Raw genomic sequence first — 24,567 nt, 5'->3', positions numbered from 1 at the left:
CAAAGCAATTTTATTTTATATAACTTATATATAATAATATATATATAATAATAAATATGGAGCAGTGTGCAGTTGAATGTTGCCAGTTGCTTCAGAGATGTTGAAGAAAGAAATCTGCTTCTCACTCTTCCTTCCAAAACTGTCCACACCAGAGTGGTTTGATTAGACTCAAGTCAGGTGGACTTATCTGGCCCGGGCAGATTTTTAAAGGGTTAGTTCATCCAAAAATGAAAGCTAAAAATATAACTCTGACTGTCACTTTCTAGTCAGCTGACCAATCAGAGTACAGGAGGGGTGAGCCAAATTCCACACCAATCAACGGTCACAACTGTTATTTTGTTACAACGACGTGTCAACAAGCGCAATAACGAGAACAATGGAATATAAATTAATATTGCTGGTTTCTGAGCATCCAGAGCATTTAAGTCAGAAAAAAAATTATTTACTAAATCAGATACAAGTAACAGATTAGTGGTTATTCTGTATCATAGCAACCAAAGCGTCTCAACCACTGACCTATAATATAGATAACATATATAGAACAGTGGTCTCAACTGAAAAAACGCAGCCCACAAAAAGCGCTCTCAAGCGCTCACAGGTTGGCATTTTCAGCAGAGCGCCTGGCTTTTTTAGCTGCCTAAAAACACTTTGGTGGACACAGGGCCTAACTGCTCAAAAACAGTGTTAATTTAATTTTTAAGGAAATTATTACTGATGAACATGTTCACCAGGTGAATGCATTTTTTGTGTCAATGATGACACAGCAGGGTTGCTAACTCTTACAAATACAAATTGTGCGTGAGACACACATGCATTGATTATTATGCCGAAGACATACATGCAGATCAACTGTTTTTGTTATGAATTGTATCCTATTTTCCATTATTATGTATAGCCTAATACAATTAGTATTGTAAGGTTAAATGGAGACAAGGGTTTTAAATTCAATGCAAAGAGGCATATTCATTAATGCAAGAAAACACTGAATTTAACCCAAGAAAAGTAAGTACAGTAGGCCTATTCATGTGAATTGATAGTGAATCAAGAGATTGAAATTGATGAATGGTCATCAGCATCGTAATCGTCTCAAATTCTTTCTATTTTTTTTATAGAAACACTATTGTGACAAAACATTTATTTAATGTAGGCTCTCATTCACCACTATAGAAGTTTACCCAACTATGACAACTTCCGCTACAAAATATGAAAGGGTTATGTAACTACATTCAAGATAAATTAGTTTTTTAATGAAATAAAATGCATACATGTGCACTGTTCAAAGTATATAGAGTTTTATTTAATTTTACATATAGTAAATGCTCAGCTGCAAAAACATGTTCTGAAACACACAAAGTAAATTAAATTCACAAGTAGAGTAAATGAAATTATATTATTATATGAAATAAATAAATACAAATATATATTATTAGTTTTTTTGTTGTTGTTTTTTTTTTGGGTGGGGTGGGGTTTGACACAATTCGAACACTGTTTCTGTACAACCAAGTGTTGGTGAATGTAACTCTATCCAAAAGAAACTGCTAAGACCAGTATCCTCTACGATGTCAGGAAAGGTTGAACACATTATGATGTGTATTAATTAGCTTAACCTCTACTTTGTCAGAGAGGTTATTGGTGTATCTTCTGCTTGCCAGGAAAGTGTTAGAAGTGTCCTTTTGTGTCAGAAAGACTTTACAAAATGTTGAGAAGGAATTCTAAGCTGATTCCAACAACTAAGAAAGGTGGACTAGCTACTCCTTCGTGGACAGACAGTGAGTTCAAATCATTGTTAGGACAGCACATGGACTCAATAGTGACAGAGTCTGTCAGATTGGATTTGATAAAGAAATTTAGTATTCATCCAGAAAAAGTATCGTCAGTTGAAGATTGTAAAAAGGTACTAGGATCATGAATTCGTAAAAACAATGTGAAAGGCATTATCGGCTGCCACAGAGAATTTGGTTTAGCACTAGCTATGGAACATTCTCAGCGTAATTCAGAACTAGAGAAACAGAACAAAGAGCTCAGAGCTAGAGTATCCTCTTTGACTAAGAAATTGAACCGCAACAAAGCTGCAGCAAAAAGTGATGTGGAAGAGGTTAGTCAGACTGATAACAAGTATCCTGAATTACAAGCTTTCTTTGAAACAGATGTAGCCATCCAGTCAGTAACTGATGTGCCTGTAGATTCAGTAAAGGTATGTGGTGCGAGGAGGAGATCTCTTGAGGGAATTGAGGGAACTGAAAGTGTTCCTGCCAACTCTTCTGTTGTCCGAGTTCAAACTGTTGCCAATGCGCTAAGACCTAAAGATATAGAGAGACTATTCCAGAGCTTACCCTCAGCACGTGCAAATTTTACTGAATTCAGAAGAGCATTGATCAGCAAAACAATGATTTGAACTCACTGTCTGTCCACGAAGGAGTAGCTAGTCCACCTTTCTCTATGACATGTCGTTAGCAGAAGTCACACAGCTGATGTGTGAACTGAATCTGAATTCAACCGTTTTGAGTCTGTTACTTCTGAACTACAACATTCCAGTAAAGATGAATTGAGAGAGGGAGTTCTGAGAGAGTTAAAGAATATTGTTGGATTAAAAGTGGATTGGTCAAAGTTCACTAGTTGTGTACAGAACAGAGGTGGGTAGTAACGAGTTACATTTACTTCGTTACATTTACTTGAGTAATTTTTGGGGGTAACGAATACTTTTCGGAGTATATTTAAAGATGGGTACTTTATACTCTTACTTGAGTAAATTTTGGGGGGGAAATCTGTACTTTTACTTCGTTACTGTGGGCGACGCTCCTCTCGTTACTTTATCTTAATGCAATAAATGTTATAAATGCTTCAGTTTGTTCCAAACGCGCCGTCTACTTTTCTCTGGGCAATGAGCGATGCCCATTCGCAAATGATTCATTCTTTTGAGTCAATACTGTTCAAAGGCATGGTCAAACCAATTGGCAAACGAGTGAATTGGTTCATGAATCAGTTTGAATGAGTCGTTCAGTTCCCTGCCGCACGCGCTGAGCGTCTGAAGTGGTTCACTCGGAGTTGTAACGTTTAAGAACAGAAAGAGCGTTGAAAACGTGGCTGGAACTGCACTGAATTGAAATCTGCAAAGGTTATTATTTGCTAGCGATGGAGATCCTTATTAGATGAACACCGCGTGTGCTGTCTACTGTTTAACAGGTAATAACTTGGGCTACATTCGATTACAGTACACGATACCACTGTGACATTAGTTTGTTGTACGTGTGTGGCTTATAACAGAGGGGAGTCAAGTTGAATGCAGCTTCCAAAAGACAAAAAATAGCCGATTAAGATTTTATTAATTTTAATACAATCACACTGGTGCAAGTCAGCTGTTAAATTCAGATCTGTGATCGCTTGCTGGCGCTGAGCCAGAGATAGATGCGTTTATACAGCGCTGCGCATTATAACAAATCACACATGATTCTTTTGAGCTTATTAAAGCATTGGCCAATCAGAGGCGTTCAGATGAGTCATCGCTAAAATGCCGGTGCTTCCTTCACTCGCTCACTGACTGAATACCTGTTTCTGGCGAATTCTCTCGCAGGAACAACAAAGTGCAGATGTGTGTACGAATCTTTAATTAAGATATTGATTTCACAGTGTTAACAGTTTCAGTGATTTTTATGGGAGTTTCTGAGAGTGATTGAAATCTAGACTGTCAGTGAAAATTATCTTTAATAATGTAAATGTTATTTGCTCTCTTTCTGAACAATGAAAGATTAGTAGCAATATTTAAATCACATTAACTTTCAATGTTAAATTCACATTTAATATAAAGTCAGTCGTATTAAAAATATGTTATGGCATGACACCTATATCTGTTACTTAAGTAAACAGACAAGCTTTTATAATAAATTACATAAATTGGAGTAAAGGATGATGAAATATATACATTTATACGCACACACATACATTACATACATTTTATCTATATATCTAAATAAAAATAGGCTCAGTATATATGACCCAAAGTAACTAGTAACTAACTACTTGAGTAGATTTTTTATCCGATACTCTTTTACTCTTACTCAAGTAACTATTCAAGACTAGTACTTTTACTTTTACTTGAGTAAATATTTCTAGAAGTACATTTACTTTTACTTGAGTAAATATTTCTAGAAGTACTTTTACTTTTACTTGAGTACAGTTTTTGGGTACTCTACCCACCTCTGGTACAGAAGGAGGCTGAAACTGTGAGTGAATACACTGAAAGATTTTGTCAGTCAGCAGTAACTTACAGTGGATTAGTTGATGATCCTGAAAGTGTGTTAGAGGACAAGGGACCATTAGTCCGCATCTGGTCAGATGGCCTTGTAGCTGAGTACAGAAAAGCCTTGCCATTCTTAGATCTAACTTGGTCTAACAATACTCTCAAAAGTAATCTAGACAGTTTAGCTACACAGTAAAGTTCGCACACCAACTACAGGGACAGACTAGGACATACACAGACCAGTGAGGAGCCCAGGGAAGAACCGAAGTGCAACAGGCCTCAGGGGCCAATCCTGTGGTGAAGACTTCCTCATAGGTTTCCCCTATCAGTAGATTTTTCCCCACCTCACTGGTCCATAGGTGTCAAATTACTTAAAACTAGATACTGCTGGTCTGCTGTTTCTTTGTTTTCTTGTGTTGCAGGTATGTGTGCATGAGAAGTCATTTCCATATGTGGCACCCTGGTGTAAAGCATCACCTCAGACATCCATGAACAAGCTTCATGAGGACAAGGAGTCATCTGAGTGAATCAACGTGGGGAATGGACTACAGAAATTAGACTTCACAGCTATTCGGACGCCATGGACTTCAAGACTTCCACTTTTATGCTACATGATTTGTCTGTGTCATCATGTAGTTTATACGACGTGTTACCATCCATGCCATATGTGTCAACAGTTATGGTTCTAAAAATAAATATTACACCTAAATAAATCTAGGACAAGACACAGAAAAAGTTGTACGTGCCTGTAACCTTTTCAAGTTACATGACTGAATATGGGGCTTATTTTTACTGGGGAAGTCGTGGCCTAATGGTTAGAGAGTCGGACTCGCAATTGAAAGGTTGTGAGTTTGAGTCTTGGGCAGGCAGGAATTGTAGTTGGGGGGAGTGCATGTACAGTGCTCTCTCCACCCTCAATACCACGACTTAGCTGCCCTTGAGTAAGGCATCGAACCCCCAACTGCTCCCCGGGCGCTGCAGCATAAATAGCTGCCCACTGCTCCGGGTGTTTGTTCAGTGTGTGTGTGTGTGTGTGTGTGTGTGTGTTCACTGCTCTGTGTGTGTGCACTTTGGATGGGTTAAATGCAGAGCACGAATTCTGAGTATGGGTCACCATACTTGGCTGAATGTCACGTCACGTCACTTTCACTTTTTATTTTAACAAACATAGGCCATAGAATGGACTTTTGAAGGTTTAAATTTGTATTTTGTGAGAGTTGGAACTAGATGTTAAATCTAGTTTCCAATGTAATAGTATGTACTTTGTGTTTTTACATTTTGAGGTTAAGATTATGACATTCTGAGATTATCAGGTCAAGCAGCCCAGGTTCCTGAAACATTAACCTTTTGTCTTCATGATAGGGCAAGGTCCCAACATAAAGGTGCCTGCTAAACTAAAGGCACAGCTGTGCCTTTGTTTCTATGATAATGTGAAGGTATGTATCTCTTACTTACAATGTATCTCTTAAATTGTGAGTGTAGTTGCATCTGCATTTTTATTCTTTAGCTTGGGTTAAACTAATTTTACTTTGTTGGATCAGCAGCTATGCTAATGATGTCTCTATTTTGTTTCTATGTTTTGCCTAGGATTTATTTAGGATTTTAACTAGGATTTACACAAGCTCCAGTCTGCATCCAGAACACCTGAGAAGAGATGATGCTGACCCTCAGAGGACCCCAGATGATCCTAACCTTGAATCAACAAACAGAACTAACAATTATTGCTACATGTGTGACTGCATCATATAATTACTATTAATTAATAATATTGATAGTTCATCATCTAGCTGACTACGTCTTGTATTATTATTATTTTTCTTTTTCTAAAATCCTGTCAAACGTGCACAAACTACTAGCTACTACTAAATATTGTAGAAACATAATTTTCTGTAAAGTTGCTTTGTAACGATTTGTATTGTAAAAAGCGCTATACAAATAAACTTGAATTGAATTGAATTGAATTGAGGTATGGGTGATACTATCAGGCACCTCTTTATTTAAATGACACTGTTATGCTGATGAGATCAAGGCTGTGAAAATGCCAATTTCTGGCACTTTCCTGGTTGCATTTCCATGCTTTGTTTAAGTTGTCTCCACCTCTGTGTATCCCGCCCCCTTGAAATGTATATAAACTACAATGTATTAATGACTAGTCAGACTTCTGATGAATACAGCGCCACGCAGCGCGTTCTCAATAAAGAATTCTTCTGAAGATTACCCGAGAGTCTCCTGGTCTTCGTTTCTGAGTTCCCAACACAGGAAATCAATTTAATATATGTCCACTGTAGAGGACACCAGAACTTAAAGCATGTTTATTACTCATTTTGGAAGATGCAACAAATGAAAAGAGAAAAAATTACTATGTCAATATTCCTATTAAATGTTAGGTATTATGATGAAAATCTTTCTAATTATTACACCCATTATTGCACTTATATTTGCTCTTTCTATGTTGCCCCAAAAACACATTAATGTGCAAATTAGATACAGTTTATAGATAGTTTTTGGACTTTTTAAACATATTTTGCATAAAGATTTTTTTTTAAATCATCTTTATATAAAGTTTGGTATAAAAAATATATACTGATTTGCCATTAAAACAAAAATCCTACTGTTTTTGCCTTTTCATGTCTATTAAAAAAAAACATAGAATAACATAAAATATAAGTAAAATATATTTTCTATTTTTTTTTCTTATGGTCCAAACAATGTGATGATTGTGAATGTGAATTCATCGTGATGCTTCAACTGTTCAGGTTTTATGAACATGCCACCATAGTTTTTGTATTTTAACAATGGTGTTTATGATTAAAGTTGGCTTTGTAAAATTCTCTTTGGTCGGTTTTTTTGTGGAAGCGGGGTCTTCAAGTTGAATATTGATGTTGTGGGTCACTTTTAGTAGATCTGTGTTGTTTGCAAACAATCCTTTTTAGTGGTTAAAGATCATTCACGTTTAGATTTCTCCCACTTTACTGATGGAGTCTTACTTTTTGCTTTTTGTATGCACCCATAAATGCACATGTAAATGCAAAGACTGTCGTTCCTAAAACACCGAACAGCTGGGCTGTTAAGGTTACAGCTTTTCCTGCTAATCAGGCTTCCATGATTTGTCCTTTTTGCAAGTTTGATAAGTCACCCATTTCTCCCTACAAAATGCTGATCATAACTATATAGGCATAGCCTACACTTAGCCTACATACAACATAGAGAATATAGACAATGAAAACATAAAGAAAGCATAATTGCAATGTTTTTTTTCACTGTCTACACAAAGTATACCCCTATATGTAATTGTTTATTTTGTCTTGATTTGAGTTATTCACAAAGCGCGATGTACAGTATCTGAACATAAGGAGCCCAACATAGATATAGAGCTAAGTAATCTAGAAGACTTGTCATTTCAGTTTGCATTTGAGCAATTTAAGGTAAGGAGTGAGAAGCCAGAACCAAAGGAAGCAACATTAGATGGCAGCTGTTGAAACGTCCGTACAACTTATTCAGTGTGTCAGGTGTAGTGTTGCCACTCGGGGACGCTGACAGTCCGTAACTTTTTTGTGTTCAAAATTTACAATATTTCTATAATAAGTGAGTACACCATGAATCAATTTTCCAAACAGCGATTTTGACTTGTACTGAATCACTACGGTAGACCTATAATAAGTGTTTATATTAGGACTATTTAGACTGGTTCGGGTAGGTACAGCTGCGGAGTATCCCAGGTCCTGCGTGATTCGCCATAGACATAAAAAGAGAGAAGTAGCTCCGGCTACAATGTTCTTCCGCAAGACGCACGCAGTTCTGTTTATTAACCGCTAGAGCGCCGAAAGTTACAAGTTTTTGGTTTTTGGTTTAAAAAAAGCCATTTTAAAATTGGTCTAAACATCTTTTTTCATATCTTTTTTTTCTTATCAGTTTAGTTATCTGTTTGAGGTACACAACAACATAAACCAAATAAATAATAAAGGCTAATAAAGTTGTGTGTTTGTGTGTTGGTGTTTTAGTCAAAGATAAATTTGAATGTAAAATAGTTATCAAAAGGATATTTTAAATCCTCATAAATAATCATTTTTTTTAATTTTACATTTAAATTATTTAGTTTATCTATATCACTATAAAGAAATATATTTTATACAATAATGTATTAATAAATACTGAACATGCAGTTCTGTTCAAAAGTTTGGGATATTTTTTTATCAGCATTATTGATCAAAAGTGACAGTAAAGACATTTATAATGTTACATAAGATTTCTATTTCAAATAAATGCAGTTTTTTTCTTTCTATTAATCAAATAATTAAAAAGAACAAAACATATATATTATGGTTTCCACAACAATAATAAGCAGCACAACTGTTTTTAACACTGCTAATAAGAATAAATGTTTCTTGCACATTAAGTCAGCATGAAGGATCATGTGACACTGAAGACTGGAGCAATTGCTTTCTATTTTAAATATTAAATAGTAAGACCTTCGAAATACAATTTACAGCAAAAAAAAAGAAAAAAAGAGGGGGGCCTCAGATATAGTTTTGCTTTTTAGTTAGCTCATGCTGTAATTTATTTATTTTATAATTGTGTCCTAATATGTGTAGGCTACCATGCCTCACACACCAGTAAAAAGCTGCTGGATCTGGCTGTTCATGACTCTTTTGCGTGCCCTCATTCAAGAAAAGAACCAACTCATTTTTTGTTTAGTTTTTCCCCCCAAAACACACATGCATATAAAACAAACTCAAATCCATTTCTCAGTTTCTTTCAACCTTTCAAAATGCTCACAAATCTTGACAATCCCTGATCAACTCAAATCCAAGCCAAGCTGTCAGTATAGAAGGTGGGTCACTGGTGCCAGATTAAAGGGGTCATATGATGCTGCTAAAAAGAACATTTGGTGTAACAGAAAGTGTTTATGCGGTTTAAGGTTCAAAAAACACATTATTTTCCACATATTGTACAGAATTGTTTCTCCTCTATGCCCCGCCTGAAATGCGTAGATTTTTACAAGGCTCATCGGTCTGAAAAGTGAGGTGTGCTCTGATTGGCTAGCTATTAAGTGTCTTATGATTGGCCAAATGACTCAAGTGTCTGACGGAAATGTTACGCCCCTTAACATATTGTGATGCCCTGTCCTTCCGGAGCGACGAAATATAAACATCAAACCGATTATAAAAGTGATATAAACATAATTTCTAGTCATGTTCTCTTTTGGAAGGCCAAACAAAGTAATTTTGCTTTCTCAACTAAACAGCGTCACACAACGCGGCAGCCTACAGTGAGTGGAGGCGACCACCACGGATTAGCTCCAGGCATGATAAAGTGGATATCATCCTCTTTTGGAAGGGCAAACAAAGTAGTTTCGCTTTCACAGTGAAACACACAGTGTCTATACAACGTGGTGGCAGCGGCAACAACAATACTACAACGAGAAAAAAAGGTACACCTTATTTCTTTACATGAACATCTGGTCAGCATTATGCAAATCTTCCCACATAGTGATGTGGACATGGGGGCATGTTAAAATGAGCAATTTTAGGGGTGTGTGGACGAGTCTTGAATCGGACGCGTCTGACAGAAACGGTTCTGGACTCATGAACGAGTCATTGTTTTGTTCATTATCTGGCTCGGCTTGGTGTTCATCTTCAGTTTTCTCTTCAGAGCAGTTCAGTCAGTGTACTGTTTGAGTACATGAATTACTCCGGGATATTGGTTTGTTTGAACTCCGAGGGAGTGTCAGCCACATAAAAAAAGTTAACAGCTTAAGTCATTTGTGGATTAATGTGTATTGGAGACGCGAACCGTTTAAAACGATTCAGTTCAATTTGGTGAACTGGTTCAAAAAGATCCGGTTACATTGAATGATTCGTTCGCGAACCGGATATCACAAACTGCTTTGTTTTGAACTCTATCATAACAGACACGGAAGAGAAGACAATGCTGAATAAAGTCGTAGTTTTTGCTATTTTTGGACCAAAATGTATTTTTGATGCTTCAAAAAATTCCAATTGACCCTCTGATGTCACATGGAGTACTTTGATGATGTTTTTCTTACCTTTCTGGACATGGACAGTAGACCATACACACAGCTTCAATGGAGGGACTGAGAGCTCTCGGACTAAATCTAAAATATCTTAAACTGTGTTCCGAAGATAAACTGAGGTCTCATGGGTTTGGAACGACATGAGAGTTATTAATGACATAATTTAGATTTTTCAGTGAACTAACCCTTTAACTTTGATAAAGAATATCTCTTTGGATTTGAGACTTTAGTCTTTGCAACTTTTCAGATCTTTATGCACCAAGAGCTTGTAACACTCCAAAGTTGAAATCGCATCATATGACCCCTTTAAGACCACACACTTCACCAGGGGTGGCCAACTCTAATCAAACACACCTGGACAAGCTAATCAAGGTTAAGGGTTACTAGAAAGCAAGCAAGCAGATGAGTTTTATTTTTTTAAATTTTTTTATTTTATTTGTTTAATTAAGGTTTGACTGTGGCTCTCCAGGACTTAAGCTGGTCTCCCCTGCCTTTTACTTTTGTTCCTTATTTACCCCTAAAGGGTGCATACTAGTATCTTAATACTAAGATACACGTTATTAACTAAAATGTACATACCAGTGAGATTTCTGTGGTTTCACATCCATTATGTACATGTGTATAAATATATTGCCTTAAGGACAGTCCTGCACATTGATTTACATTGCAGTCACATTTGATTTACTTTATATCATCATGCACTGAAATCGCTTTTCTCTGCACTTGTGACAGAACAGCATGTTAATTAACTTAGCCTTAAAATAAATAGTGATTTCATTGTAATATTACGGTCACACACATGTAAGTGTGAGCAGACTGTGTTTGTGTGAGACAGCGCTGAATGTCTGCTGGAGCTTTGTGTCTTTATGTCAAACAGCAGGAGGGCCGTCTGCACTCTCAGCTTCCACATATATCTTACATGCTTTTAGTTTCATGAATAAAACATTTGCTCTCACAATGCTGTTATTAATCACTTTATATCTGTCGGAACATAAGATGTTATGTCTATTCCTGAATCACTGACAGGTTGGCATCTTAACTGAAGCATATTTCTATGTTTGGAGAGCATTTATATTGTGCACTTATTGGCTGGGTATTCTAAGACTTCGATATCATAAGCTTCAAAGGTTAATTGTTGCAATAATCACCATTTGTTATTGGTTCTTAACGGCCCGGTGAGGTTTTTTTGTCTGACTTAGAAAATCTGGACTGAATGAAATAGCAACAGGATGGTGCAACAAAACAGACAAAGCTGTCACCGTTAAGTTATTTTTATAAACTCCAAATGACTTTGTTGTAAAACAAAAAGAACATGTTTTGGAAAATATTCTGTTCTTTTTGATGATGTGAAAGTTGAATGGGGACTAAACGTTTGTCTTTGTAGGAGGAAGATACTGAAATTTTAGTTGCAAGTGGAAAATCATGCTTGAAAAAGCCGTTTTTTAAAATTCTAATAAATTACTGTGAAGTTGCCTCATTGGTTCACTGTGGAAGTATTATTTAATGACATCACTGTATTCTACAGTGATTCTACATCACAGATTCTAGGGTTGAACACTAACATACAACAACAATAACATCACCAAAGTGTAATGTATTTATATAAACTTCTTACTAATTGGTAACATGTAAACATTTGTTACGTGGGTAATTCCAACCGAGTAGAGATTAAAAATAAATACATTTAAAATTTGTTGGAAAAAAGTTACATTAACAGTATTGAATGTTTTATTAGTGGCCATACATTTTATGAAAACATTTTGGCTGACCCATCTTTCAAACTTTTTGGCAACTCTAACTCCAAAAAGACAGAAATGAAAATAAGTAGCACACAATAACAAACTGGCTACAAACTACAAGTTATGTCCAGAAATGTTCTTTATTGTCAGCATACTACAATTTCAAAGATCCTTTATACAGCACATAATGCATTTCAATTATTTGCACAAGATGTTATGCCTTAAGTGACAGTTAAAACTGAAGCATAATTACTTCAGAAAATAAAGTCAACTGATTTTCATCACATATATATATATCACTGCTGTTTTATTTGATGGCTGCATAAATTAATTTTGAGTACGTGTGTGTGTGCATGCGTCACTGTGCTTTCTGTTTCTCCCACTGTTCTGGTGTCAATGTTTTCTGCTCAAACGCATGGATCTCTTTCAGTTCCTCGGCAAGACAATTATTCACCATCCTAAATAATAAACAAACAGAGATATTTATAAAAAACATTACATGAGGTCAGTAAGTATATTGTTCCCAGCATGCCTGTTCCTCACAGCTTGCCTCCACAGCTCTATCCTCTCTAAAGACAATACACTTCCACATGACTTGGCCTTATAAAAAGACTCTGATCCTTCTGCCAAGTCTGCACATCTGCGTCCGTGTCTGAGGCACTCTGAGCCAGCTGGGACTCTCTCAGCTGCAGATGACCTTTTTCACAGCATCATTGATTCCATCAAACTAAATTTTTTTTCCTACCATCTTCAGGTGTTTCATATTTGACAGATGAGACAGCATCACAATTTTTTTCTTAAAAGACCATATCCAATACTGATATGAAATGCAACTTGCTTAACACATGACAGTAAAAGCACTGAGCGATTAACAAAAGAGCAACATTTACGTAAATATTATCAACAAATGTCTACATAAACTGATTTTACATACAACTACCAGCATATGCCGTTATATGGAGTTTAACCGATCATAATTCTGTCTGTCAACTTGAAAGATAAAAGTCAGTGATTTAGACATTTTTGTTCCTTAATAAATAAGAAGAGCAGGCATTAACTGTGCACACAAGAAACTTGTCACGCAAAGAACAGAGCAAATATAGTTTGGAATATTTTTTTTTTGTTCTACAGGTGGATCTCAAAAAAATTTTATATTGGGAAAAGGTAAATTTTTTTGTAACTTATTTCAAAAAGTTAAACTTCCATATATTCTACATGCATTTCATGTAAAGTAATAAATTTCAAAAGTTTTTAGTTTTAATTATTGATTGATTAGGGCTTTATAGCTAAAAAACACCTTTGAAATGTTTTACTTTACATGTAATGCATCAAGAATACATGAATGTTTCACTAAATGAAAAATGTGAAAAACTTTTTCACGATATTCTAAATTTTTGATATGCACCTGTAGTTATTTTTAAGATGGTTTCTTAAAGCAGAGTTTCAGTCAAAGAACAAATTTTATTTTTTTCATAAATGTTAACCTTGATAAAGTGAAGTCTAAAAAGCACACTGAAAACTGGATTCAAACTAAACTTTTCGGATTTCGATTGAAACATGCCACAGTAACAGTACGGCATAAATCAATAAGAAATAAGACTCTGTACCAGGTCTGGGTCACTAATATCAGTAATATCTTGTGTATCATTTCCGACATATCATGTGACTCCTTTTTACACAAAGTCAGGTGCTCTTCCACTGAAGCACAAGATTCTGGATTATTCTTAATTTATGATCAATCAGATTTTAACTTGTGCAGTTCATGCACCTTGACTGCTGTTCTCATTAAAGCGTTTGATGTTCAAACTGAAATTGTTATTCTTATAACTTCAAATGTAAAATAAATAAGTATTAGAAAGGTGCAAAACACAAGTAGTTTCACACTTTTGTATTCCATCACGGAACATAAAAGGCATCGTGTGAAAAAGAAGCAGCTCACCTGTGTCTCTGCAACAATGGTTTCCCCTCAAACTGAGGAGACACTACAAGAACTTTAAAACTGGCTGCACATCTGTTAGGAGACGTGTCTTCTACATCCTGAAAGAAAAACAAGGAACGGGGTATGCGTATTTTCACACATATAAACGGTATGATCTGTAACTCCTTTTGATCCTAGTTTCATCTGGCTGTGCGTGTTACATACCACGTGTATAGCACCAATCTCCGCGATCAGCTTTTCACGAATCAAATCTGGGGTTACTGACATATTTCCCGGAATGAAGTATAAGCTTTAGTGACAATAATGGTTATATAAACACTGAGATTAGCGATTTAAACATACAGCAGACAGCGTTGTTGTCTTCTGGTTATCTAGGAACTACCGGTATGCCTTAGAAAGGAGGAGCTAACGTGCTAAAACCACCCAATTGGATTTTGGAATATTACAGAGGCCCCGCCTCCAGCAGACAGTAATGGCCAATCCCTTTATCGTACAGTTTACCGAACGCATTAAAACTGACCAATAAACACAAAGAATTTGGGGTCCTTGCTGTTATCGGTGTTCTCTTTCTTTTCACGCTCGAAAAAGACAAATTGATTGCAGATGATCAAATCAAGTTAAATCAATATAGATGGGCAAAATCGTATTTGTTAATAACGTGGATTATGGCAAACTATTTTAACCTATTATTTTAATAGGCTTATTAATTGACTCCTGCATCGTATATTTGCTCAGGCCGTACCAGGGCATACCTAACGGGCTAGTTTGAAACGAAAAAGGCACAATTTCAAAACAAATTTTGCACCACCAAGAGGATTCGATACAGTAGAACCAAAGTTACAGAACGGACGCTGTCCTTTTTTAGACTTTAATGGGATATCATATTTTATTTTTAACTACATAACTTTAGTTACATTATAGAATATAGCAATGACGCTTGAGATGAATGTCTTGAAAGGTGGTCTATAATGCTGATGGATATTGCCAAAGATTGCAGTGATCTGAACAGATGATATAACGTTATATGAGAAAATGAGTCAGAAATAACTGCACATCTTCTAGCCCTCCCTCTGCAAAGGTGTTTGAGCTACTGCTGCAAACAGGATGGTGGTAGAGGTGGAGAGTTTCTATGGTGTGTATATGCTGTACTGTACTAACCCGAAGTTCAAGGGTCGAATATATATTGGCTTCACTGTGAACCCAGAGCGCCGGATAGGACAACACAACGCTGGACGACACCGAGGAGGAGCCAAGAGAACCAGCGGCAGGGGACCGTGGTGAGAAATCAGCTCAACACTTAAAATGCTGGACATATTACCATCAGATCTCTGAACAGAAACTCTTGTGGTTTTTTGTGGTAAATGTTCTTCTTCTTCTTTTTTTTTCTTCTTCTTTTAAGGGAGATGGTTCTTATCGTCCATGGCTTTCCATCTGATATAGCAGCTCTTCGGGTAAATACACTTTTCTGTGTGCTATATCTTGTCTTTCATTACACCGTATATATGTATAATGTGTGTGTATATGTACAGTACAGACCAAAAGTTTGGACACACCTTCTCATTCAAAGAGTTTTCTTTATTTTCATGACTATGAAAATTGTAGATTCACACTGAAGGCATCAAAACTATGAATTAACACATGTGGAATTATATATGGAATTATATACATAACAAAAAAGTGAAAATGAAATAAAAATGTCATATTCTAGGTTCTTCAAAGTAGCCACCTTTTGCTTTGATTACTGCTTTGCACACTCTTGGCATTCTCTTGATGAGCTTCAAGAGGTAGTCACCTGAAATGGTCTTCCAACAGTCTTGAAGGAGTTCCCAGAGAGATACTTAGCACTTGTTTGCCCTTTTGCCTTCTGTCTGCGGTCCAGCTCACCCCTAAACCATCTCGATTGGGTTCAGGTCCGGTGACTGTGGAGGCCAGGTCATCTGGCGCAGCACCCCATCACTCTCCTTCTTGGTCAAATAGCCCTTGATGCCTTCAGTGTGACTCTACAATTTTCATAGTCATGAAAATAAAGAAAACTCTTTGAATGAGAAGGTGTGTCCAAACTTTTGGTCTGTACTGTATATATGTGTGTATGCAATGTATACAAACACAGAGACGGCAAGTAGCCTAGGCTTTAGATATCCAGGGAATTAATGAAAAAAAGTTCTTTATTTATCCATCCTCACTCTGACAAGGTATCATGTATTTGTGTTTACTGATGCTTAAAACCACATTCTTCCAGGTCAAGAAGAAGAGCTGAAGCAATACAAAAACACTTTCTTCTACATCACACATGCAGTTTTTTGTACCACTTTACATAGTAAAGATATCTATAATAATAATTTTAACAATTGTGTCCAAATAGCATGAATTATATATATACCTTATGAATTACATTATCTATCTATCTATCTATCTATCTATCTATCTATCTATCTATATATATATATATATATATATATATATAATTATTCTTTTTTTTTTTTATAAATAAGCTTTCCATTGATTTATGGTTTGTTATGAAAATCTGTAATCTGAGGGTGCAAAAAAAAAAAAAAGTTTCTTAGCAATGCATATTTATACTCAAAAATTCAGTTTTATTATACCTGCGGTAGGAAATTTACAAAATATCTTAATGCAACTTGATCTTTACTTAATATCCTATTGATTTTTGGTATAAAAGAAAAATAGATAATTTCGACCCATAAAGTGCATTTTTGGCTTTTGCTACAAATATAACTACTAATGGAGTATGTGGTCCAGGGTCACATGTAAGAATGATAAAGATAATGAAAATGACAAATCCAACAGTAAAACATCCAGACTTAATAATAATTAAAATTGTGAGGTCAAAATATTCAGTTGGTCTTTGTTTTACTTGTCCTCTGTTTGTCTTTCATCCATTAGTTTGAGTGGGCTTGGCAACATCCACACAATTCTCGTCGACTGTCCCATGTTACCCGGCGCAGCCGTAAAGAGTCCAGTTTGCAATTCCACTGGCGTGTGGTGACAAACATGTTGCGAGTGGCGCCGTGGAGTCGACTTCCCCTCACTGTGCGCTGGTTGAAGCAGGAGTACCGAATGGACTTTGCTCCTGAACTGCAGCCTCCTCTACACATTCCTCTAACATTTGGCTGTGTTCGTGCTAAGACGAAACCCCAGCAGGAGTGCAAGGAACAAGATGAGAGACCGGTGGAGCGGTGTGTGTTATGTGGGGTGTTTGTTAAGGTTAGTTCCACTCTGCTTTCAAAGTAGTTTTGAGAAACCAGTTCAAGATATTGCAGAAATAACTGAGGCTCAGTAGTTTTGCTTTTTTATGATTTCAGGCTATGGATAGACTATCTTGTTTCCACCCTTCCTGTCAAATGGTTAGTCATCTGATTTGCCTGGCTAAACACTTTCTGAAAGCAGACCCTTCCCACCTACTTCCTGTGGAGGGAAAGTGTCCAGGCTGTCATCACTCAGTGCTGTGGGGGAGTTTGATACGCCATAAAAATGGCTGTTATGGTGATTTGGAAGAAATTTCCTCGTCCTCATCTCAGGTTGATATTGATATGATTTTACCTATGTTGTATCATAAATTCATTTAAATCTTAACATGTGTTTATCCGAGATAGTTATTAGAGTACTTTTATATTTTACAAAGATGTTATATATTATTTTGTTGATTAACTAAATAACTGTTTTTATTCATTTAAACAGAGTCATTGGACGGATGAACTACAGTTGTGAAGAGTGTCATGAAGCTGTTTCTGTTTGAAGAAGTATCTGTTGAATAGGAGTGTCTGATCTCACAGACTGACCGCTCATTAAGGCCAAAGCATCTTTATATTCTAGGAAATGTAGAATTACCAAAGATATACAGAATAAGATGAGAATTCAGACATTTTTTAAAATAAGAAAAAATATTTTAATTCCGCAGTAATACATGTTCAAACATTGTGTAAGCTCAGTCAAGACAAGAATAATAACTGGATAGTGTGTGTTTTTAAAACAACTGTGATATGATTATTTTGTAACTGAAATCATGTGTGAATATTTATTGAACAATAAATCAGTGTACTTTGTCTTAGTGGTTTTTGTGAAGCATTATTGTTGCCCTGTTCTTTGTTGGTGCAAGTTGTTTGTAATGTTGTCTTACTACTCACAAATGTTCTTTTTGTATGTTTAAACGGGATGGAAACAGATGGTCATTAGAAAAAATCTAGAAACCGTGAGGATGACTATTGCTGCAATGAATACTGGATGAATTCCTTGAAAAATGAAAGCATTGCAGCGCAGTAGCTTTTTCAGTATTGCTCTGTTTAATTAAGTGGTTCGACAGTCAACAGAGGGAGTTTGAAGTGGGACTTTATATGTTCAGTGCCACGGGATGGACAGAAATGACACATAGACTATAATGGTTTTGCCCACTATTTAGATTATGGAAAATAAAGTTAATGCAAATCATATGAATAAATGTGATGGAATATTAGAAACATGTTGTTAAAATCTAAAATATTAAGTTTAAATTCACAGCAATTCATAGATATACCTAAAAATGTATATAACTGATCATTTCATCAATTTTCATGTTGAACAAAGCTGTTATATAGATGTACGTGGATATATATCTTTTTATAGTGCTCCTGGCTCTGAACTGCTCATCACTAAATCTTTCCTCACTGAGGATTTGGAGGCCCGTTGACCGTGATTACTGGCTGAAAGAGAGTACAGACAGACAGACTTGTTGTCATATCCTCCTTTTATAGCATGAGCTACAGCTTGAAGTACAGTTTGCATGTGTTCTTACCACATTAGACTCTGGAGAGCAGCACTGAATGACCTTGCAGCAGAATGCAGCTAAAGTGGCAGAAAGGGCAATGTGGACTGCCATCACAAGCTTTTGTATTCCCAGGTAATTTTCATAGCCAGTCTGTGGGTAAAACATAAAAAAGACAGCAATATTTGACTTGCCAGTTGTTCTCACCTTAACATGTTTTTATCTTTTAACATCTTTATCGAATCAGTAAGTGTGGATTAAGAGAAACAACTTTCAGATCTTCCACATTAGTCACTTAAAATCAAATCACCTCTATACACATTACAATATTGCACTTGCAATACAGCTTTACAGTGATAAACAGGAAAATAATGATTCAGTGTTGCTAACAGAACTAAAAAACAAAAAACGTAGTAAACAGTCATTATTCAGTTGATTGCCAGCCAACCGTGGTCTCCCTTACCTAGAATACCTTATCAGAATTGGTACGGTAAATGTGTTTCTAACTTACGTTTAAATTTTTGCATGTTGTCTTTTGGGAGGATTCTACTTCATGTGCCCAACACTGATATACAGTAGGGAAAATTCTCATGTGCGTGAATATGGTTATCACAGAGGCCATACAGGCCACCACTTGCATTCCTAAACAAGCCTTTAGCTGAAACAAAAACACACACAAAATTACGGGCGATGTTCGGTGACAAAAATTGTATTTCTCCTTATTAAATTCTATTAGTTTTAAATGTACAAAAATGAAATAAATGGCTCATAACTAATACTGTACATGTGTTTTGCAAAGGGTTAAGATCTGAAAACTTACAGTTGGGAGGTGAAGATTCTGTGCAGCTATTGCCAGACTTCCTGCAATAATGCTCTATAAGAGGGGAAGATCAAGACATTATATGCAGTACCTTCAGAAATCATTTAGATTTCAGACCCTCTACATTTCTCACTTATTGGACACATTATGATTTCAGAATGGATCTACTGACTGACTGATCTGCTGTATTTGACATGATTTAGAAAAGCACACGTCTCTATAATATGTGATTGTTTGCATTTTCAGTGGGCAGAATCACAAAGTGCAAAACAAAAACGGATATTCCAACATGGAATCCACATTTCAAAGCAGAATAACCGGGAGCACTGTTTTCCAGAGAAAAAAGCATATGACCTTGCATGTGTATTGTGCATTAAGGTATTTTTATGATTTAGTATTGTCAAAAAATGGCATACATTACCTTAATGTTAATCAAACTACAAAACAACTTTTGTAACTTTAATAAGGATTATTTATTTTATACAGTGAAGACTATGCATTGTTATTTAACATTTTATTATTTCATCACTGTAGATTATTAGTACTTTTAGACAGGCACTGTTTATCTCTTTGTTGTATTTATTTGTGCTGGTTTGGTGCTAAAAGTGTCTTTAGTAATATTGCTTGATACATTTTTATTCAATGATTTAGCAGACACTTTTATGCAAAGCGACTTACAAATGAGGACAATAAAAGCAATCAATGGCTGTGACTAGTGCTGGTGGGTTTTATGCACAGAAATAGAGTAGTATATAGAATAGAATAGAGAGTGCTAATGTTAGGGGGTCAAGTTTTTCTCTATGTAATAAATGAAAAATAGGCAGATAAAATAGAAATAGAGTGTAGAGTTTTTATATTAGTTAGTCTAATAGTTTTTGCTGCGGTATTGAAATTGGAATTGAGAATTGTGGAATCTAAAAATTTGCTGTAAAAAACCTATTAAGTAAAATACAACGTTTCAGGGGTCAAATAAAAAATAAATAAAACAATTAAGCTTTTTGTTTTTTTGTGAGGGGCCATGAAGTGAAACAATTTGGCAGGCAAGTAAAAATGTGAACCACTCTGTTCTTTCAGTAGTTCTGTAGCAAAACTGTTGAAGAGTAATTAGCTGGTGAAGTGGATTTACTTATTGTAGAGTGAATGAAAATGATCATGAGCATTGTAATGTTTAAAGCAAATGTCTTAACAAATGTCAGTAAAATGGTCCATTCATGAATTTGTACGATCTTATGTTCACACTGTGGAAATACAAGTGGAACACAGAAGACAAGAAGTGCTGAAAAGAGGCAGAGCAACATAAGATCTACAGCTGACCAACAGGCGATGGCTGCCAAGTGAAATGGTTTGCCTTAAAGCGACTGTGGTGCGCTATTATTAATATCGTTATTCAAATTACATGATCCGTTGATGTTCACATGACTTTTTGATGTATTTAATAAAAGTGTTCCCATCATAGTTTGTGCATGTTTTCTAGTCTGATAAAAAAATAATTCTGACTCAATTGAGCAGATTTTTATGTGCATTTTTAAAATGTATGCACATCTTAGAGTTTCCATCTTGTAATATGAAATATGAAAATAGGTCGATGGAAACACAGCTAATGTCAAATAAACAAAACTATCTTATCATTAAATGTGAAGTGTAGGCCTACTTACGATCACCGAGGAAATGCCACCCACGACCATGACCACATCTGTATATTGGTCCATGCCAATCATATAGAATATCACAACCATAAATGTGAAAAAAACAGCGAACGCAATTTGTGTTACCTGTAATAAACAACAAATCCCTTAAAATAATTAACCATGGTTTTGCTGAATTAACCACTCATGTAGGGAAAAAAAGAATAAGAAGAAAAGAAACCAACACAGAATTTGCAATGGGTTTACTGGTTATAATGGGAATAGTATTAGTTTTATTGGGAACTGTAACGGTCCCTATGGGTCTGTACTGGTAATTTGTTGCCTTCAATTTGTAATGGGACATGTCTCAAAATATATTACAGGAAACCATTTTTAAATGTTTTTAATGGTTGATGTTTTGTAATATTTGTGATGGTATTTGTAGTGGAAACCATTAGAATTTCTTTGATGGTTTCTATTATTTTTTTCCCAGACGGAACAGTTATTTAAGCCTATGGCATTTGTGCACAAATGAACAGTTGTTTATACTAAACCATGATATTTGTATTTAAACCATTGTTATATAAAAGATATACACTAACATTCAAAAGTTTGGGATCAGTAAGTTTATTTATTTTATTTTATTTTTAGTTATTTTATGCTTACTTAGGCATCATTTATTTGATAAAAAAAACAGGTAAAAAAACTGTAATATTGTAAAATATTATTAACAAATAAAAAAAATATAAGTATGTATGTATATATATGCCATTGCTCCAGGCTTCAGTAGTGTCACATTGATCATTCAGAAATCATTCTTATATGATGATTTAATATCAATGTCAGAAACATTTATGCAGCTTAATATTTTTTGAACCTCTGATACCTTTTTCAGGATTCTTTGATGAATAAAAGTTTAAAGAACAGCATTTATATTTAAAATACAAATCATATCTAACAATATAAGATTCTAACAATTTAGAGTTTAAAGTTTTTTTTTTTCAATTTATAATAAAATATAAATTTATTTAAAAACTGACCCCAAACTTTTGAACAGTTGTTAATATGTTAAAAAATATATATAATTTATTTCTAAGAATAAATGCTGTTCTTTTAAACTTTGTATTCATCAAAGATCTTGAATAATGTAATACAGTATCACAGGTTCCAAAAAATATTAAGCAGCACAACTTTTTTCTAATAGCCTAAATCAACATATAAGAATGATTTCTGAAGGATCATGGGACACTGAAGACTAGAGTAATGATGCTGAAAATTCAGCTTTGCATCACAGAAAAAAATTACATTTTAAAATATATTCACATAAAAAGAGCTGTTTTAGACTGTAATATTCCACAATATCTGTTTTTTTTTCTTTAATGTAGTTTTAATCAAATAAATGCAGCCTTGATGAGCATATGAAAACCCATTAAAAATATTAAAAAACCATCCTGATCCCAAACTTCTGAACAGCAGTAATCAATTTCCGAAAAAAAGAAAAACAAAACAATAACAACAAAGTTTTAGCTGTAGTGAATAGTGACCATTTTTACATCCAGTTTGTAAGCAAAACAAACAAAAAGTATGTCAGCATTTAAACTGTAAAGTGATATAGGTTCACGCACCCCTAGTATTTTGGGTTCAGCCTCCAAGTATTTGAGTTTTTGATTGGGGTTTTTCTGAAAGCGAATGTGCAGTACCTCTCCGGGATTCCGATCTTCTCCAGATTCGATCTGGGGTTCGTCTGCCGACGACAGTGTCATAACTAACGCAAATATAACACTTACATAAAAAATAAAAAAAAAATCTCAAAATGAAGCTGAAAATGCCTCACACATATTCACTTCGATTCTACAAAGCAGTAGCTCATGTAACAAAATGAAGCGGGAAAATAACTACAGTATTATACAGGCCACCTAGTATTATAAAAATAAACTCACCTTCCATTTTGCTGATCCACTAATAAGGTTAATTGTTACGAAATACTTTGAATGTTTAGGAATCTTCTTATTCTTGTTTTCTCCAGTCTTCTGTTTCGGAGTGATTTGGTCCCGCCCCGTTATGAAATCCAGTTCAACATCTGAAAACAGTTTGTCAGCTGACAGCAGACCCAGCTCTGAAGAAAAGACCGAAAAACATCAATAGAGCAGCACTGCTGGCCCTTTTGAAACGAGGCATTTTTAAAAATTCAGTATTAAATTAAAACAATATCCACGAACTCTTATCGTCTCTGAGTCAGCATCGGTTCTCAATCAGAGTTACAAACATACTATAATTTAAATATCCAAGAAGATTATGACTGTACACCATTGAAATCTCAGAGACAAATGACTTGAACATTACTACTTATACCGTTTTTTTTTTTACAGAAAAAGCTAGCAAATAATCTATATATATTTTTTTACTTTAAATATTTTGGGATGTTTTAAATGAAATAAACAGCTGACTGTTACAAACCGTAGCTTACTTACTATGTGTGTGTGTGTGTGTGTGTTAAAATCCGCAATAGTTTTTAACTGTTTAAAATTTATCAAAAGAACACTGTTTTGAGAGGTAGTTTTTATTTTATTCCAAAGGGCATCACAAGGCATTCACACATACAGCCATTCACACAAACACCTTCAATAAATGTTTGAAACACAAATGTCAATTTATCTTCATCATATATAAATTATAAAAATAGAAACTTAGAATACAACATATCTGTACATTAATGAACATATGTCTTTATTAAGAATAAACAACAAACAGCATGTAACACTAAATGATCAGTTATTTTCAATAATATTAACATAAAAGCATGTGGACAAGTTAAACTACAGCAGATTTACTATTGTACATTGAGAGGGTTGAAAGTTTATTTTAAACTATCACATAACTATCACCTCAAAAGAAGATCAGGATTTGATGAAGATGAGGATTTTACGGGGTTGAATGTACCTGTTGTCATTATTTTATTGAGTGCTGACGAAGATTTAGAAGACAAGATATATTGTACATAATCCCGATTGTTACTGTCACTTTGACATTATGTTACAAATATATATATATATATATATATATATATATATATATATATATATATATATATAAAAAATACAAAATAAATAAATGGAGAATGTAAGTAGATCCAAGTTATTCTAATGGAATATGGCAGGAAATGGCATTTAAATGTGATCCAACATTTAGGCTGGCAGAGGGACTGTTTGACACTCTTCTCCCACCCAGACCATGCCCAACAAGTGGTGAAATGAGAGAATAAAAATCTTTACTCTCATTTTCTTTTATATTCACAAATATTTACATACTCCTGAAACAGACATCATTGTGGCTAAATAAATAGAACACTTTTTGGAGTGCTTTAGGTCAGTGGTTTTCAATCCTGTTCCTCGGGACCCACTGCTCTGCACATTT

At 35.0% G+C, this 24,567-nt stretch overlaps 3 protein-coding genes across 6 annotated transcripts; 1 reads left to right on the top strand and 2 right to left on the bottom strand.

The window, feature by feature from the left end:
• Window positions 1–12,302: 12,302 nt before the first annotated feature.
• zgc:112271 (uncharacterized protein LOC553698 homolog) lies at window positions 12,303–14,351 on the bottom strand. The gene is made up of 3 exons (XM_059523269.1): window positions 14,154–14,351; window positions 13,950–14,047; window positions 12,303–12,468 (listed from the first exon to the last, which is right to left on the bottom strand). The coding sequence occupies exons 1-3, from the start codon at window positions 14,214–14,216 to the stop codon at window positions 12,369–12,371; spliced, it is 261 nt and encodes an 86-aa protein (XP_059379252.1). The 5' UTR covers window positions 14,217–14,351; the 3' UTR covers window positions 12,303–12,368.
• A 413-nt stretch (window positions 14,352–14,764) lies between these two features.
• slx1b (SLX1 homolog B, structure-specific endonuclease subunit) lies at window positions 14,765–18,190 on the top strand. The gene is made up of 5 exons (XM_059535994.1): window positions 14,765–15,226; window positions 15,349–15,400; window positions 16,854–17,174; window positions 17,273–17,488; window positions 17,649–18,190. Exons 1-5 carry the CDS (start codon window positions 15,054–15,056, stop codon window positions 17,676–17,678), a joined length of 792 nt encoding a protein of 263 aa, XP_059391977.1. The 5' UTR covers window positions 14,765–15,053; the 3' UTR covers window positions 17,679–18,190.
• Window positions 18,191–18,529: 339 nt separating this feature from the next.
• LOC132114864 (uncharacterized) lies at window positions 18,530–23,234 on the bottom strand. 4 transcript variants are annotated; one of them, XM_059523250.1, is made up of 7 exons: window positions 23,094–23,234; window positions 22,854–22,918; window positions 21,184–21,300; window positions 19,529–19,582; window positions 19,220–19,366; window positions 18,739–18,861; window positions 18,530–18,646 (listed from the first exon to the last, which is right to left on the bottom strand). In XM_059523250.1, exons 1-7 carry the CDS (start codon window positions 23,098–23,100, stop codon window positions 18,608–18,610), a joined length of 552 nt encoding a protein of 183 aa, XP_059379233.1. In that variant the 5' UTR covers window positions 23,101–23,234; the 3' UTR covers window positions 18,530–18,607. The 4 variants fall into 4 exon arrangements, with proteins under 4 accessions (XP_059379233.1, XP_059379239.1, XP_059379215.1 ...); XM_059523256.1 differs by having other exon boundaries at window positions 22,854–22,897; window positions 23,094–23,232; XM_059523232.1 differs by having other exon boundaries at window positions 22,779–22,918; window positions 23,094–23,231.
• Window positions 23,235–24,567: the final 1,333 nt, after the last annotated feature.

The sequence above is a fragment of the Carassius carassius genome, chromosome 3, assembly GCF_963082965.1.
Source record: "Carassius carassius chromosome 3, fCarCar2.1, whole genome shotgun sequence".
Classification (NCBI taxonomy): domain Eukaryota; kingdom Metazoa; phylum Chordata; class Actinopteri; order Cypriniformes; family Cyprinidae; genus Carassius; species Carassius carassius.
This window is presented reverse-complemented; position numbering and strand designations above follow the sequence as displayed.